Source organism: Chelon labrosus (assembly GCF_963514085.1).
Source record: "Chelon labrosus genome assembly, chromosome: 1".
In the NCBI taxonomy this organism is placed as follows: domain Eukaryota; kingdom Metazoa; phylum Chordata; class Actinopteri; order Mugiliformes; family Mugilidae; genus Chelon; species Chelon labrosus.
The window spans coordinates 4262791-4280388 of NC_140337.1; the positions used below are offsets into that span (position 1 = coordinate 4262791).

The 17598-nt window shown below is 45.3% G+C and overlaps 1 protein-coding gene across 3 annotated transcripts in view; it reads right to left on the reverse strand.

Annotated features, from left to right (window-relative positions):
* Positions 1-17598, reverse strand: part of LOC311494131 (phosphatidylinositol-binding clathrin assembly protein) — an 88429-nt gene that overhangs the window by 24795 nt on the left and 46036 nt on the right. For all 3 annotated transcript variants that reach the window (XM_084553026.1, XM_084553024.1, XM_084553025.1), the window contains exons 5-12: positions 17447-17540; positions 16812-16923; positions 16273-16379; positions 12143-12184; positions 7370-7455; positions 7037-7160; positions 2051-2187; positions 1395-1495 (exon numbers count right to left, since the gene is read on the reverse strand). In XM_084553026.1, the coding sequence (XP_084409152.1) occupies positions 1395-1495; positions 2051-2187; positions 7037-7160; positions 7370-7455; positions 12143-12184; positions 16273-16379; positions 16812-16923; positions 17447-17540 (803 nt within the window). The remainder of the gene's footprint in view (positions 1-1394; positions 1496-2050; positions 2188-7036; positions 7161-7369; positions 7456-12142; positions 12185-16272; positions 16380-16811; positions 16924-17446; positions 17541-17598) is intronic.

A 17598-nucleotide genomic window follows, 5' to 3' on the forward strand; every position in this document is an offset into this window, starting at 1 on the left:
TTCATGGTTCAGAAACGACGGTAAATAGCAATCCACTGTTTTGAGGCAAACACTGTTTGCATAATATTATAATAATGATGTGGGTGGTTTTTCTTTTTTCTTTTTTGCATTATTCAGAGATGACGACTTGTGATAAGATCACCAAGAACACATGTAAATACCAAATGATATGAGTGAGTGTTCTCAGGCGTCCACGTCATGGCATATACAAAGGACCACGCAGAAACAAGGGCAGCTGGACTTGTTGGGTTTACCAATGACGTTTTGCCACTCATCCAGGTAGCTTTATCAGTTCTAGAGTCACTGGACTTGGGGTCTATGAAAGCTTCACCCCTATCCGCACCGTGAGACTGGAGTCTCTGGCAATTAATACGTAGCTATAGTACCATTCACTGTGGAAACAGGATCAAAACAAATTTCTTTATATACAGGTGAGCATCCGCCCTACCAGTCAGTTAGACCTGAAGAAGCTACTTGGATGAGTGGTTAAAACATGTAGGTACAGCTCTAAGAAATCCAACGAGTCCAGTTGCTCTAGTTTTCAGCTAAGGTTTATGCTAAGCTAACAGGTGCTGGCTGTAGCTTCACATTTATTATACAGCTTTTCTCCACCAGAAAGCAAATAAACACATTTCCTTGTTAACAGTACTCCCTTTAACAACTTCTTCTACTGCCAGGCTAAAAACGTCTCCTGTGTCCGAGTCACTGATAAAGTTTAGGACTGAAGTAGCTCTGACTATGAAATCTGGCCTTTTTCTAATGGCTTCAGCATAATCCTCTGTCATGAAGCTTTTAATACTCCACACTAACGCGGCTTCCGGATGCATCTTCGGGCTTCGTTTTGATATGAGACAGCAGCCTTTTTTTTGTGATTTAAACTGAACCAAAATATCGCAGGAGCTGCCGCGTACAGCCGAGCCGGCGCGTGGAAGTCAGCGCCGGTGCTCAGCATTTTCCACGCTGACGATCAGGGAAAGCTCGGAGGATCTCCGCTGACATTTCCTCTGACTTGTTTATTGAGCTGCTCGGGGGAGGGAAGGGGGGGGAGGGGGGACCCACAGTTATTTATTATTACAAAAATACTGTGTGTCCTTACAGCGAAAACACCTGCCCGCGGACGGGGCCGTCTCGGCGCGACTTTGCGAAGAACGGGGGAGGGTGGCGAAGGCTGGATGAATGGCTTACATAAAAAGGCGAATGAATGGTCGGACAGATGGATGGGCAGACAGGTGAATGATTTGTTTGTGTACATTTGAGCTAGCGTTTGTCTAAGTGGGTGTCTGACTTATTTGCATGCGCGAGTCCCCGCTGGTGGCTTCGCATACAGGAATGCAAATGGGTGCACAGGTTGCTCAACGCGTGTGTGTGTGTAGGTGTGTGTGTAGGTAACGCACCTCCCCAGGCACTGTTGGCGGTGGAGATGGAAGGAGTGCTCTGCACGGCGGGGATGAAGGCCGGCTGAAGATCAAACAGGTCACTGTTCAGATTGGGCACGCTGTGGAGAGAAAGAAGAGAGGGGGAAGGAAGGAGGAAGGGAATAGTGAAGGAGAAGAAGGACACAGAGGAAGCAGGAGAGAGAGAGAGAGGAGGGATGAAAGAAGCAATAAAAAAAAAAAAAATCAAGAGATTAAGTTGGAGTCGAGGAGAATAGAGAGACACGGAAAGACAGACGGAGGCTGAGCGTTAATATTTAATCAAATGAGCATAAATAGCTAGAGCCACCACTAAAAATGTGCGTTTGTCACAGATAAAGATTAATCCTAGCTCTCTCTCTCCGAGGCGCTGTAAAAACCTTCACGGAGCAATAAAGCAGTTAGGAGGCAGTAAATTCAGAGAGTGTTACGGGGTGTTGAGTCGAAATTCTGTCCTGATTATCACAAATTAATAGTCTTCCTTTAACTCTGTTATACTACAGCTTTTTTTGTAGGAAAAGAAATCTAAAACGCGTACTCATTCTACATCTAGTCTTGTTCATATATCTGTATTAGAATGTTCGGTTTCATTTGAAATGACCCCATGCATGAACTGCAAGGTTTGGTGGCATGCGCACCTGTTGGTAGACAGCGTGGAGCTGAACAACTCCGGGGCTTGTGTGATGTGGTTGTTGTTGTTGGCGCTGCCTATCGACTGGCTGCTGGGGGAGGCGGAGGGCGGGGTCTGCATGCTGATCTCCTTCAGGCGCTGGTCCTGGGGAACACACAAAGCGGCCAGGAAGGCGAATGAGTAAACAGTCGTTTCCCCCATTCAAATGAGGCGGGTTTCCAGTCAAGCTCAGATCCTGGAAACCGCCGCGTTACGTACCAAAAACACCTCAGGGCGGGCGCGGAGACAAATCAGGAAAGGAAATAACACTCAACCTGATAGACCGATTTCATTTCCGTGTTCAGAGGACTTTAGCTGTTTGGAGATTCCAAATGGCGAGTCACGGTGAGTAGAAAGACACAATGGAGACGGTTGCGCTTGCTGTCGCCAAAACAGGCGACAGCAAGCGCCAAATGGATTCTTCTAGACCGCTGGGAGTACTGTGGTACCAAGACGCTAGCGACAGATGATTTTAAATCCTTCTTTGTTCAGCACATCCCAAAGATGCTTGACTGGACTGAGATCTAGGGAATTTGGAGGCCAAGTCAACACCTTGAGCTCGCTCTGTTCCTTAAACCATTCCTGAACCATTGTAGCTTTGTGGCAGGGAGCGCTATCCTGCTGAAAGAGGCCACTGCCGTCAGGGAATACTGTTTCCATGAAAGCGTGTACATGGTCTGCACCAATGAGACCCATGGTTTCCCAGCAGAACATTACCCAAAGCATTACACTGTCCTCCTCCCACAGTGCATCCTGGTGCCATGTGTTCCCCAGGTAAGCAATGCACACAACGGAATTGTGGGTGTTTTAAGCTCCCTATATCATACACCGATCGGGCATAACATTATGACCACCTTCCTAATATTGTGTAGGTCTCCCTTGCGCCTCCAAAACAGTTGTGACTCATCAGAGAATGGACATGGGCCTTCTGAGGGTGTCCTGTGGTGTCTGGCAACAGGATGTTGTTAGTGGGGGCCTTTGAGGGGAGGGGCCTCTGTGGATCATCCCACAGATCCTTGATCAGTTTGGGATCTAGTGAATTTGGAGGTCAGGTCAACACCTTGTGCTGTTCTTCATGTTTTTTTTTTAGTTGTTCCTAAAGTGTTTTTGTGTGTGTGTCTGTGTCAGGCTGCATCCTGCTGGGGATGGCTGCTGCCATCAAGGAGTATCATTGCTATGGGGTGGGGGTACCTGGTCTGGTCTAGGTGGGTGCTACATGTCTAAGTAACATCCACATGAATACCAGGTCCAAAAGTTTCCCAGCAGAACACTGGATTGTCACAAGATGGTCAATGTTATTTACTTCTCCTGTCTCTTGAAACTTAGGAACTCACACCAGGATCTCTTTTCTTGGCCTCATGCTAACCAGAAAGCTGCCCTTGGATTCCACCCCGCTAACAAACAAGAAGAGCAACTTGGACATGCTGCGAAAGATATCATCTTTAAACTTGTTGTGAGTAACTGGGCGTAAAAAGAGAAAGCTGTCTGTGTTTTGGTGATATCGCATTAGTTCTAGGCATCAGATATACGACTCAACCCCAGAACTACACCCTAACTGAATTTCCAGAGGCAGTTTCGCTTGTCAAAGTTTCCTGGTGGTCTGTAATGACAGACCATTAGTAAGGTTTCCGGTGAGTTTTTGCTGTGATGCTAAAAGCCCCGCCTAAAAAGAGTATTTGACCCCATCCTGCCGAGACCCGGGTGTTTGCGAAATGCCGAGTATTGTTCTCTCCGGTGACAGGTTCACAAACATCAGCAGAGTGCGGCCACCAGCGCAGCTACGCCGAGACAGAGTCAGAAAAAAAAGCAGCAGTAGGCTTTGAATTTGCTTTTAGGTGATGAGCGTGCCTTGGTATGTCTTTCATTCCGCTCGGGCTAAAAGCTGCTGATGCTGGCGTGACGACGACCAGGTAGGAAGCTCAGCTGTATAAACGCGGTAAAAAAAACACCAGAGGTTATTTTAATTGCTGCTTCAAGATCACCGCTAAAACACTTTGAAGGTGTTCCTACACATTAGCGGCGGTAGAAAATCTCCTCACAATCCTCCTGACTTCAATTTCTTGCGTGAACTTAAAAATGTCGCTCCAGGGTCAGTGCGACGCAACGTCTCATCTGATTCTGGTTTTTTTTTTTTTTTTTTTTTTTTTGTAGCAGAGTCTTATAGATCATGTTTAGCCTGGAAGCATTGTTTGGAATCGCACTGCTTCACTGATTTTGATCATTTCATGTTGCTTTCACTGCATCTGCTAGATCTTGTTATCTGCTGCTGCTGCTGCTGCAGTGACCTAGTTTCTCTACAGGGATCAATACATTCGGGTCTGATCATGTGGGAATTCACTTTTGGAAATTCTCCCCCTTTCAAAGCGTGCACTGTTTGGTAGACAAGGGAAGTCATTTACAGCACAACAGCAGCTCAGGTGATTATTACACCCCCCCCACAGAGGGAAACAGAAAGGTTCTCACGGTGCCTTAAGGCTCAGTTAGGGTACTGCTGGACGTAGATGCCGCAACCTACGCGCGTAGCCTACGCCAGTGCGAGCCATTTATACTTGTGAACTCAAAAAAACACCCAAACGCAAGTCGGCACTGGGGCTTTTTTGCCAGTCGGGTTCATTTTTGTTTCTACTTCCTGCTTTACTACTTTCAATGGCGACTGAAACGTTCGCGGTAATATCGGCGAAGACGAAACAGATGTTTGTATCTTCGAACCTCCTCAGTTAATCTTTTGAAAACTGTGGAGATGGAGAAGTAGCAGGAAATACACTACAACCAAGCGGACCAATCACAGTTCGGCGTGACACGTAGTTACATTTCTGCGGAGGTGCGCGTCAGGCCACGGCATTAGGGTCTGGGCTGTCGTCAAATTGACGCAAAGGCCTAAACCGCCAATTATACCGTTTTGTTTACACACAACCACCCTGGTGTTTTAATTCAAAACTTTAAAGAAATATTCCAATTCACTCTTAACTTCCACCGTAAAAGGACTTCGGGGCTTGGAGAGGATTAATAAACAGAATCTGGTGCTGTAACAGCCTCAGCCGGGGCCCTCTTCATTTTTATTCCGACAGCGCAGCGAAGGAACAAATGGGAGCTGCTGTTATTGTTTGGGCTGCGGCCCCAGCTGGACAGTAGCTGAGTGTGTTTGTGTATGCGTGTCTGTGCGTGTCGAGTCCATATGGACGCCAGAGAGCGCAGACAGCCGGACTCGAGTATCTGGACGACCCCTGCTGACCCCGGCTCCCTCGCTCTCTCTTCCTTACTCCGCCGGGTTCTCGCTCGCGCTTTATCTTCCCTCTCCTCTCTAACTAAACCCAGAGGTAATCAGTGGACCTTGGCAGAAACGGGGCAACCAAGGGCACTGAGTAAACACGGCGCTAAAATCCAATCAGACGCAAACAAACACACCCCGGCAACACGCAGAGCGTCTAATCTGTCAGGATATACACATGCTTCATAAACACGCACAAAGCTTTACAAGCGATACCGGCACGCACACGTACTGTATGTGTGCAGCCAGGATGTCAGCGCGCCGGGCGGGGCGTGCACACGCAGGCTCGCGCACTAAAACCCGAGCCGCCGCGAGCCTGCTCTTACTCAATTACAGTTTGCTGCAAGGCAGGACTCCCAGGGAGCCGGAGCAAGAAATGTCAACACATTTTACACTTGACTTTTCTATTGCTCGCCTCGCCACCGAGACTCCTGGCCTTTATCCTCAGCCGGAGTTCGCGGCAAAGCTGCGGCGCGATCCGTCAGCGGCCGTCGACGGCGCTTTCCTCCATTAACGGGCCGAGGACTCGAGCCGCGGCAGATTCGCGAGTTATTCTCTCTCTCTCTCTCTCTCTCTCTCCGCGAGCACAGTCACGGCGCGGTCTTAAATCCAGGGCAATGGCCGCAGTTACTCTTGTCACGTTGAGCTGATTTTTATGAAGTGATCGTTTAGTTGGGAAGATTGAATCCCTGCACACACTTCTGCTTTTGTTCATTTTTATTTGTAGTGTTATATTCATTTCATCCTTCCTTAGCTTTTCCCTTTTCTTAACGAGATGGTTTATTTACATGATGAGTTTACAGAGGGTTTGAGAGCGGTCATCTATAGCATGGCTTAACTCTGTCTCAAAGGTGCTCCAAACTGGCTGTCATGTAAAAATGCAAAATTGTCTAAAACGGGAAAGGAATAAGCTAAAGTGAAACGATCATCGGACTCCCTTTTTATTGGTCTGATGCAAAAGCTGACCTTGGATTTTAGTCTGCGCAAACGGCAGGCACGCAAAAACAACAAGAATATTTACTTTGACGTGCTGTGACAGATAAGCTAGCAGGCTGACAAAGTGTTTATCCACCGCACTGAACTGGGGGTTGACGAACCCTGTAACCCTACTGTAATACTGGATAAAGGAAAATCTACACCAATCAGCCACAACATTAAAACCACTGAAAGGAGAAGTGAATAATGTTGACCATCTTGTGACACACACAAAAACGCTTTACGGACAACTCAAAAAAAACATGAAGACCTGGCCTCCAAATTCACTAGATCCCAAACTGATCAAGTATCTGTGGCATGATCCACAGAGGGCCCTCCTCTCAAAGGCCCCCACTAACAACATTCTGTTTCCAGACACCACAGGACACCCTCAGAAGGCCCATGTCCATTCTCTGATGGAGGCACAAGGTGGCCATAATGTTATGCCTGATCGCTGTATATTAGAGTGGAAATGTGTGCCGATTCCAGAGGTCTCGGGGAGAGCTGGTGAATATGTGGGGAAAGCTTTTGCGCGTCTCCAGAGGGAGCTGAGAGGAATCTGATAAATTGCCCGAAGTGATGCCACTTGAAAAGCAGTTTGGAACAGGTGAGAGCGCTAAGTACTTGACCTGCTGCTGCCCGGCCCTTTCGGCCGCTACGGCTCGCAGCCTGACCTCACCGATTCAGAGGCGATTTGGCCAAATGGGTTACCTTAAGAGCCTGCAGCCTGGCCTGCTCCTCCTCCAGGGCCTGCTGCTTCTCCTTCTCGTCCATGCGGCTGAAGGACATGCTGGTGGAGGAGAGGGACGAGACGGCACTCGACAGGGTGGATGCTCTGCAACACAGGAGACGGGGGGGGGGGGGGAGGAAACAGAGCAGGTGTTTCTCTTTTTGGAAGGGGTAATCATGAAAAAAAACAGTGCCAAGAACATTGCCACATTTTAAAATCTAACTTGAAATAAGTGCGGGTTTTGGTCCATGTTTGGGGGCGTCATATTTTTCAAGTAAAATCTGACCCAACTGGCAGGCAATTAAAATGTCTACCTGGTGTCTGCGTTCAGTTCCTTAGTCTTCTTGCCCTCCAGGGAAGCCAGGTGCTGCTCTAAAGCCTCCAGCAGGCTGCTGGGGGCCTGAGAGAAGAAAGGAAAGGTATTCAGCTACTTTTTGAAACTCCCTCTCTCCTTCGCCGTTCCTCTCACACGCACAGAAGCCCGCCTACACGTACAGTCACACACAAACACTGAACCCAGAGTTAGTTGGTCTCACAGGAAGGTAACAGAGTGCATCAGGCTCCAAGAATAGCCATGGCAACATGCAGCAAACACTCACACTGTTAGCAGGAGACTCAAAGGAGGGAGAGAACAAAGGAGGAGGCTGAAAAACAAAGAGTGCGGGAAAAGGTGGAGAGCAGAGGAGAGGCTGTGCCTTCTTCTCCTGACTTCACACGAGCACAGGGCGATTATTCCCATGCCGTCTCTTCCCTTTGCTGCATTTGCCTCTTTGTGTTGCTTATCTTGCAGTGGCCTCTCGCTCTGTGAGGTCCTGTCATACTGGCAGAATGAGTATCAGGACGCCCTCGTCACCTATGTCTTCTCCTAAATCTCTTTGGATTTACTGCACATGAGGATTGACATTACACTCTTTCCCTTATCCTAATTACCAGGAGAACAAGTGAGGCCAAGAGTGTTTAAAAAGCTCTTTGTTGTATGATGACATCCGGCGGCAGAACTAAATTTGAGCTCAACTGTTTTGTGAGCAGGTTACTTAAGGATTGTCGCCGCGCCACAACAGATAACACATTTCAGCTGCAGATTCAAGTTCAGCTCCGACCCTTCCGACGATGTGTCCCGCGCTCGTTAGGTGCCTCATTAATGCTCCGAAGAGCACGAGGAAGGAAGAGGGCCAAGGGGAGCTGGACAGCAGCGTGATTAAATGTGCAGTCGGTGGTTTTCTTGAGCACATCCACAACTCCACAGAAGCGGTTCAGCTCGCTGTGGGCTGAGGAGAGAGGTGGGGAAATTCTTCCACTGTGAAAATATGACAACGTCATGTCTGACTCTCCATCCACAAAAATTCAAAGTGCGCTCGCAGCAGGGCTGCAGACGTGAATGCAAACACACACGCGCGCACATATTTGGGAGGCGTTTTGGCTGCCGTGTCCGTGGCTGGCTAGACGGTGGGCTCTTGCCAAGCTGTTGCCTGGTTGTTAAAGAAACAGCAACTCGCAGAGGAGAAAGAGAGCGGCTTTAACTGTCGCTGGGTTTGAATAGGTGTAAAGAAGACCTTGTGTATGCCCAGTCAATATTAGCTCAGGCACACACACAGCAGGGCGTCTCTTGACTGTCTTCTTTTGTGACAAACCGAGCATACCGTCTTAAGATACTTCACAGCGATTGCTCTAACTTTGGAAGGCACGGAGAAAAAAAGTCATCACAAAAAAAAGGAAGACGAGAGAATGTGGTTTTTCTCCTCTCCCACGCTCCGTTTTGTGACAGTGATTTCCCGGTAATGCTCGGGTCATTCACTATTAAAGCACCTCCGCCATGCAGGTTGAAGGGAAGATGTCGTGCATGACAAATATGAAATAAACAACATCTAAGGAAGAGGATGGAATTTAAATGAACCAGTCGTAACCCCGGCGCGGGGATTCTTTCATGCAGATGAAGACTGGGGGGTGTGGGGGGCTGTGAAGCCTCATTTTCTATTCATGAGGTTTCATGGCCTTTCGCTTGTTGTGCCGGAGCTCTGTGCACGCGGCTACAAGCCAGCCACCTGAGGCCGACGCACACATGTTTTATTGAGTCGACACCAGATTACTCCTCACCGGGAAATTAAAAATAAAAAAAAGGGGGGGGAGCGCATGCCTTTGAGTGCTCACACTATGAGCAAGATGTTCATGCGGGGGGTTAAGCAGGTTGGAGAAGGTAAGCAGTACAGTGTGCAACCCACCACCTACAATGTATGATCCTTTTGTTTTCTGCGACAGCAAAGGGAGAAAGAAAAAAAAACGCCTGCTTAACGACTACAGTAAACTGTGCTGTTTCACAAGGAGCTCAGCACCCACACAGTCCATCCACAAGTTGTTAACTCCCAGCTTTACACTCTAATGATTTTCTACTAATGCATGACCAAGGTCACGTTCCACTGAGGCGGTGAAATGCACCCGTTCGTGTCTGAATGTGGGGGATTTTACGCTGAGGCAGAAATGCACCAAAGTTGTCAACTAAGTGTCAGAGTTGTCAATCTATGGCTGCAGCTAATGGTTATTTTATTATCAGCTAGGACTGCAGCTAGGGAAAATGTCCCTCCACATTCCTATAGCTCAGTGGCTTCAGTTCAAACTCAATGTATCTGTATATACAAGGTAATGACATTTGAACTCTGTGGCAGTTACCGAGCATAGCCGAGCTGCATTAAATTTGGGTCAGGCACATATTTTGGCTGTGGATTATCAAATAAATTAGCAGATCTGTTCCAATCACTGCATAACCAGGTATTATTCTTATTTAAAAGTGGATGAAATAACAAGAGAATTTAACAAGAGCCAGGCTAGCTGCTCCTGTATGAAGGCATAGCTAGGCTTTGAGAACTTATTAGCGTGAGCATGCTAACATGCTAACATTTACCATCTCAATTTAGCGTGCTAGCATGCTCTCACATTAGATAATTGGCAATAAACCCAAAGTACAAAATGCCTTACAGGTATTGACAGATCGTACATACTGACAGAATCAAATCAGAATTGAGCCTGATGATGGCGTTACATTAGGTTAAGGGATCATCAGTGTGATTATAGTTGATTCTCTGGGGACCATGAATGTTTGCACCAAATCTCATTCCAATCCTAAATAAACAAGTAAGAACTGAGGCCAGTAGACCTGACAGGTCCAATTAGTGCATACCCAGTTATTATTTTGATAAATCTATGTTAGCATGCTCTCTGATTAGATTATTAGCAGTAAACCCAAAGTTCAGAATGTTTTACAGGTATAATACAGCATATGGGATCAATTAAAATTTTAGCCCACTGTTGGCGTCACAGGAAGTTAAGATATCACCAACATGATTGTAGTTCATCCTCTGGCAACCATGAATGTTTGCCCCAAATCTCATTCCAATCCCAAATAAACAAGTAAACACTGTGGCCAGTAGATCTGGCAGGTCCAATTAGTGAATACACAGTTATTATTTTTATAAAACAGTCTATGAAATACCAAAGAACTGATAAACAAGAGCCGTGCTAGCAGTTCCGTGAGATACGCTGAGGTACGCTGGCACAGATGGGCTCTGAGACTAATATTCATCATCCTAATTTAGCATGTTAGCGTACTCTCAGCTTCCATTATTAGCAGTAAACCCAAAGTTCAGAAGTTCAGAGCCATGCTAGCAGATCTGTGAGATGCCACAGATGGGCTATGAGAAATTCAAATATACGCATGCTAACCTCCTAATATTGATCATGTTAATATAGCATGTTAGCACGCTATTCGGGGAACCTGAATGTTTGCGCTAAATCTCCAATACCAATCCAGCCTGTAACTGTTAAACCAACTGACCTGTTGGCTTAAAAGTCAACTCCTAATTCGCACATCCCAAGGCATTCTCTCTAAGGTGCTTGTTTTGTAAGCACCTAATGGATACGTTTACAATGATATAAATCAGATATTAGCACAAAATAATCCCATTTTAGTAGCTGGAAAGGTAACTTTAACAAGCAGTAAGAATTATTTGATAAATCAATTATTTGTGCAACAGAATTGTGATTGCATGTGACATGAAGCATAATCATCAAATAATCTCCAGCTCCAGGTTCTCTAATGTAAGTATTTGTGATTATTTTCCTGCTTTATACAAGTCCTGAACAATTGGGTGAACAAGATAAGACATTTTAAGGATGCTACCTAGGGCAGAACTTTACATAAATTAATTAAGACAACTGAACAGATGAATGGATAATGAAAACAATCATTAGTTGCAGCACTGTTGCTCAGCCATTTCGGTCCGCTGACTCCAAGGACGTGGCTTCTAATTTTAATATGTTTATGAAATCAAAGAAGAGAAAACAGACAAAGCAACAAATAAAAGGTCATTAAGCTGAATATTAAATGTCTCCTGGACGTTTTTTTAGCCCCTTGTGTAACTTCATCTGTCAGTCTAACGCAGGAAATGCCTAAGAGTCCACGTCCGGAGGATGGAAACCAAGCTTCCAGCAAGTCCAATGAATTCACAAACAGATAAAAAGGCAACGTTATCCTTGACGACTAAAAGCAAAGCTGAAGTTTATTCCATAGTAGGGTCTTGTTTTTTTGTCTTTGTTGTTGCAATTATCCTTATTTTTGTAGCTTCAAGGTCTAACTAAATGAATTGTTTGCCTTTGTTGAGGGTTTTTAAGACTACATGATGAGGCCTGCTGATGGCGCCGTGTATAAGCAGGCCAGCTTAACGCGCCTCAGTCTGCTGTTGGATCTATAATGACCATTTAGGAGTGAAAGAGAAAGCAGGAAAGCAAAATCAATCAAACCAGAGGGGAGAATTGTCTTAGATTCCGAACAGTAAGATGAGGTTAGACGAGATGGTTGTTTCAAATAAAACCCAATGGATGGAGAGTGAACAATTTGTACTGGAAGGGACACAGGTATAATGTGAGGTGGGAATGGAGATGTGGAGTTAGGTGTGAGTCAATGGATGGATGGATAGATGGATGGATGGATGGATGGATGGAGCAGTTAACATACATGTATAGCTGAAGGAGAAAAGGTGAGAAGCAAAGAGGAGCTGGAATCAGAAAGAGAAGTGGAAGGTGAGATGTACACTGACCTGTGAGAGATCTGGGATGTCACCCTGATCTATTCCAACTTGCTGTCGTCAAAAACAAACAAATCAACAAAACAAAACAAAAAAAAAGGGGGGGGAGGGGGGGAGAAAGGTAGGTGGGATAAAATGGAGAAGGAAAAACAAAAAGAAGGGCAGGGTCCAATAGGAAAAAGAAAAGATGAGAAAAGAAATAAAAAAAAAAAAACAGGGAGTCATTACTTCATGCAGTGGCAGCGTCAACATAAACGACAACAGAAATAAACAAGAAAAAGTTTGACATCTGGATTGGCTGCTGAACCCGAACCAATCCTCACAGTGAATGACGACGATGGCTGCACAGTGATAAATATGTCTGACCGATGATGGAGAGCGGGCATGAGGGATGGCGTGATAACGCTGAACACATTCATAAAAGGACAGTTACTCGGCAACAGATAACATTTGTGTCAACATTTTGACTTTTCGGGACACCGATGAAGAACATTCCTCCCTAAAACTAATTAATCACCAACAATATGACCTTGGTTTTCTTTCTGAACACACCTTTACTTTCAGATTTATCAGCAGAAAATATACTTAATGGCTGGTAAAGGGGAGCTCCCACTACTTTAAAGATGCATTTTTTAGAGATCTAGCTTTAAGTTTTTAGATCTGTGGATCGATTTCTTAATATCTATGAAACATTAATTTGTTATTTATGAGAAATGGACCCAACAAAATACCAAGGACACATTTTCTTTAGTGTAATCCTCCAATCTGTCAGTAATTAAACATCACTCATAATAAGAAAAAGATCTAACCAGGAAGTTTTAAAAGGGAAACTTTAACTAATAATAGGCCCTTTTCACTGCAAACATTTTGACACATCACAGAAAAACTGGCGTAAATGACTGCGGTAATGACGGCTAAATTCCATTTAGCTCCTCCTTCCATTATAGCTCTATTGTTCCTGCTCAAGACACTTAACGTTTGGTGTGTCCGTACTATAACTTGATTGACAATGGCTCCCCATTGTCAATCAAGTTATAGTACGGACACACCAAACAGACATCCAAGAACAAAAGGCAACTGTGTCTATCTCCGCACTACAAAGGTGCACTTGAACACACTGGAAAGACTGCGTCAATTAGACGCTGTAGATACGGCAACAGCCCAGACCCTACGCAGACTCTAACGGCGTAGCCCGACGTGCACCTCCCTGAAATGTAACTATGCATCTTGCAATGCACACTGAAAGAGCTGTGATTGGTCCGCTTGGTAGTAGCATGTTTCCGCTTTAGTATTTCCGGCTGCTTCGCCACCTCCGTAATTTTTTTAATTGATTGTTGTGGATCAGTAAAGATGGAACACATGGAGGAAAGGTTAACTGGGGAGGCTCGGAGATACAAACATTTGTATGACTCGTCATCGCTGATTGTTGAAAGTAAAGCAGGAAAAAAGACAGATACCAATCCAGCAAGCTCAAATGGCTGAAAAGTTGCCGTCAGGAATTTGACTAGTACAAACGGTACAAGACACACCTCCAATACTATGGTTACAGATGCCAACGCTGGCCCAACGCTGGCCAATGGCCAATGGCCAACCATTGGCTTGGTGTGTCACAGTCCTTAGTAATACCGGTATTTTTCTACTTGAAGTCAAAACGTCTGCAGTGAACAAGGCCCCAAGAGACAAAGTTGCTCTCTTGATATGGTGAGCAGCCAACTTAAAACAAGCCTGCGACACCAATATCCAATCAAAATGTAACTCCTTAAGTTTTGTAATTAACCACACAATAACTATGTCTAAAATGATGTCCTAAAATGATGGCAAATAAACTGTGCACTATGGTGCAACATTTACGGAGATCATATTTTGTCTTTTAAGACTGTGTGTGTCTTTTAGGGTTGATTTCTGAAGGGTTCCTGCGACTGCCTCAGACGGCTTCCAGCTTTCAAAAGTCCTTGACATGTGTGAGAAGTTTGAAAAAAAACAAAACAAACAAAACAACTCATTATTTATTCACTGAGTGTATCTGTTTTTTAATTAAGGGCCCTTTTTTTTTTTAATTGTATGAGTAAAACAGACAACACTTAATTGCCCAGGGAGCGCTTCCAAAACCTAATTATACAAGACAAAGGAATCTGATTGGAACTATTTATTTCTCTAATGCCAGGAATGTGAAAGCACCAGTGTAGTTTCCTCTGCCGAAGTTACAGTAGACGAACATTTCAAGTCTGCTGAAAAAATGCGGGGGGGAGGGGGCACGGGAGGAGGAGGAGGAGAAAAGAGGGATGATCCGTGGGCGCTGGGAGAAGGAGAGCCACACGAGTATCCATCTTTGTCAGGGGGAGAGGGAAGAGCGAGGGAGAAGAAAGGATTAGATGGAGGAGTGTGGGGAGCAGAGGGAGAGGGAGCTAGCGGAGCGCCTAACCACATCCTCCATCTTAGGGTTATTTTGGGTGCATATAGATGTATGTGCATAAGTGTTTGTACAGCAAATGTGGGGCAGTGGGGGCAAGTTAGGCGCGCTTGTTTGAATGTAGTACAGTAGCAAAACTGTGGCAGTCCTATTAAAAATACAGTAGTTCTGAGAGGTTTAGAGATATTGAGCTGTGTTTTTGTTTTTTTTTTGTTTGTTGTTGTAGTCCGTATCACACAGAAAACATGTGGAACAAGTCCATTTTTTGCTTTCTATCCTTGAGTTGGCTTTTTTTTTTTTTTATCTGCTGTCCTTTTGTCTGGTGCTTTCCTACTTTTTGTCGACCTTCTCTTGCAGCTTTTCGGCCTGGATGTGACAATGTCATCACAAAAATACAAACTGACAAAAACAAAAAAAATAATGTAAAAAAATAGAAGCATCCTGCCCTCAACTAGCCATGGGCTAGAATAAATCAACGGTGAGTGGCATAAGGGACTTCAAAAACTAAAAAGCAATCCTTCAGGCTGGGTTTGTACTCGTGCAAGGGGTCCACACAGTGCCTACACTGTTGTTAGCATTCATAGTTGAGCGCTGGTGTGGCAGCATCGTTCTGTAATAAGCCAATAAAACGCTAGCTGGTGACTAGATGGCTGTTGTAGCTTGGCAATTGGAACCGAGTTGTTCGTGAGGTAGAGTTACTTTTCTGGTAAGGTGCACATAATGCTCTGTACCCTACGACACAGCCTGACACACAACTATACATCAGGCTGTAGTTCTTGCCTTCTAATGTTAGCAATAGCCACATTAGGCTAGTGTTAGCTGGCTAGCGTGGTACCTAACAATGAAAATAAACCACTAGGCAAGATCAAAAACTAATTAAAAATTGGTTCCTTGGTGCATTTGAAGTGTAGAAAACCAGATGAGAGTTTGATTTTGGAAGAAGAACCTTCTTCTATTTTTAAGCTAAATGTCCAAAAATGCATACAGCTTTAGCCAGATTTGTGGTTGTGCGTCACTTCAATGCCGTAGATGAAACCTACGCCACAGCATGATATGCATCTCCACCGGAAAGATAGGTACACGTCGCGCCGACGCAGACGGCAACAGCTGTGATTGGTCTGAAACGCATTTCCTTGTTAACGTGTCTCAGGGCCTGTTCAGACCGTGCCTTAAGATCTGATCTGGGCAAACCGATCACATAAGACAGGTGAGAGCGCCCTCAGTATGCACTGAGATCACATTTGAGAGATCTGACCTCTGACCACGTTTGAAGGTGGTCTGGGTCGCATGTGTCCGAATTCCATTGGTAGTGTGAACGCACCGTGTTAATGTCAGGTCTGAACACACGTACCTAAAGCCGGTCACTTGCGATTGGGTGGCCCAGATCGGATCTTAATGCAAGGTCTGAACAGGCCCTCAATGGCAAGGCAATCACGCCAGCGCACAACTAGCGTAGCCACTTACAGCACACACTCTGTGTAGACTCGTTGTCGAGTATAAACCAAGCTTGGGTGTCGCAAAGGAACTGCTCATAGGGTGTGATCAGGACAAGAAACTGAGGAAAAAACTTTGAAGAAAAGGGTAAATCTGATAGGGAGTTGCTTTCCAAAAATGAATTCTGAGGGTAAAGTATTCAAAAAAATAACCTAAGAAATGTATTTACCTTGAGTGTGTGTGTACCTATGTACTTCTGTTTGTATGTGTGTGTGTGTGTGTGTGGGGGTGAGTATACCTCCGCCACTTTGAGGAACTCTGACAGCTTGGTCATCCTGTAAAGAAATTTCTTGTAGATGTCCAAGGCATCTTTACACTGGTTCTTCTTCATGTCAAAGTATTTCTCTACAAAGAGGGAGAGTGAGAGAGAGAGAGAGAGAAGAGAGTGCAGAGGAGGATAAAAAACAGAAAAATTTAAAGATTTAAAAGGCAAAAATGGAAGGAAGCGTTCAATGAAGGGAATGAGGAGGACGGAGAGAAGAGGCCGGAGCAATCAGAACACCATCAGGTGGAGACAAACAGAAGCATCTGGCAGCTACATGACAGCTTGTCAAAACCTACTCTGCTGCCGTGACAACCATACAGTGCGTACATAGGTGTGTGTGTGTGCAGCTGTCGGGGTTGTGTTTACGTATCTGTCAGATTGGAGTGTGTGGACACTATACTTACACCTTATCATTTGCGACACATCTAGGAAAGAGTGCGCTGGTTTGGTTTGTGTTAACCTGTAAGTGCTCATGTGTACTGAAATTGTGTACAAGTGTGTCTATGCGTTACCCAATAGGTTGATGACCCCTTCGTTGTAAGCGGCAAACAGCCTTATGGAGTCTTTGAAGAGCAGCATGAAGGCCGAGTTGATCACTCCGTTGGTCAGCTCATTAGGGTTGGCCTACAGAGAAGAGAGACAGACGTAGAGAGTGAGGAGGTAAATGAGACATCCTTCCAAAGCTTTTGAGACGATGGAAATATCTCTGTCAAATACACGCAAGCATCTCTTTCCCGGCGCCTCTCCCCTTTGGCACGAAGCAAAAATATCATCACACACAGAGCAAATGTCAATTTAGTTTAGGTGGGAAGAAAAACATCCAAACACACGCAGGCCGACTCTGAACTGGAGCACACATTCAGTCTGCATTCCAATGAGAAACCTCCATCACCATCCATTTTTATCGCTCTGGCACAAACCACAGTACACCCACCAATTTCAGCAAATCCCCACCCAATCCCAAACACACACACACACACACACAAAAATGAAATCTGTCGTCGTAATGTATCTTGTTATACTCCACCAATAAGCAGAGGTTTCAAACTTTGCAAAGTCTTGTTTCAATTTCCATTTTGATTGGAAAGCGAATCAACCACAGCTCCGGCGAGGTCGCGCACACACACGTGTGTGACGCGGTTCCTACCTGGAAATCCAGCAGAGCATCCAGCTGGTTCTGGATGATGGGCAGTGTCTTGATCAGCTTCTCTGTGTTCATGGTACGCATCACGCCGTCAACCCTGACAAAACAGGAAACACACACACCATCACGCCGGGCACCTGGTGGAGGAAAATTCC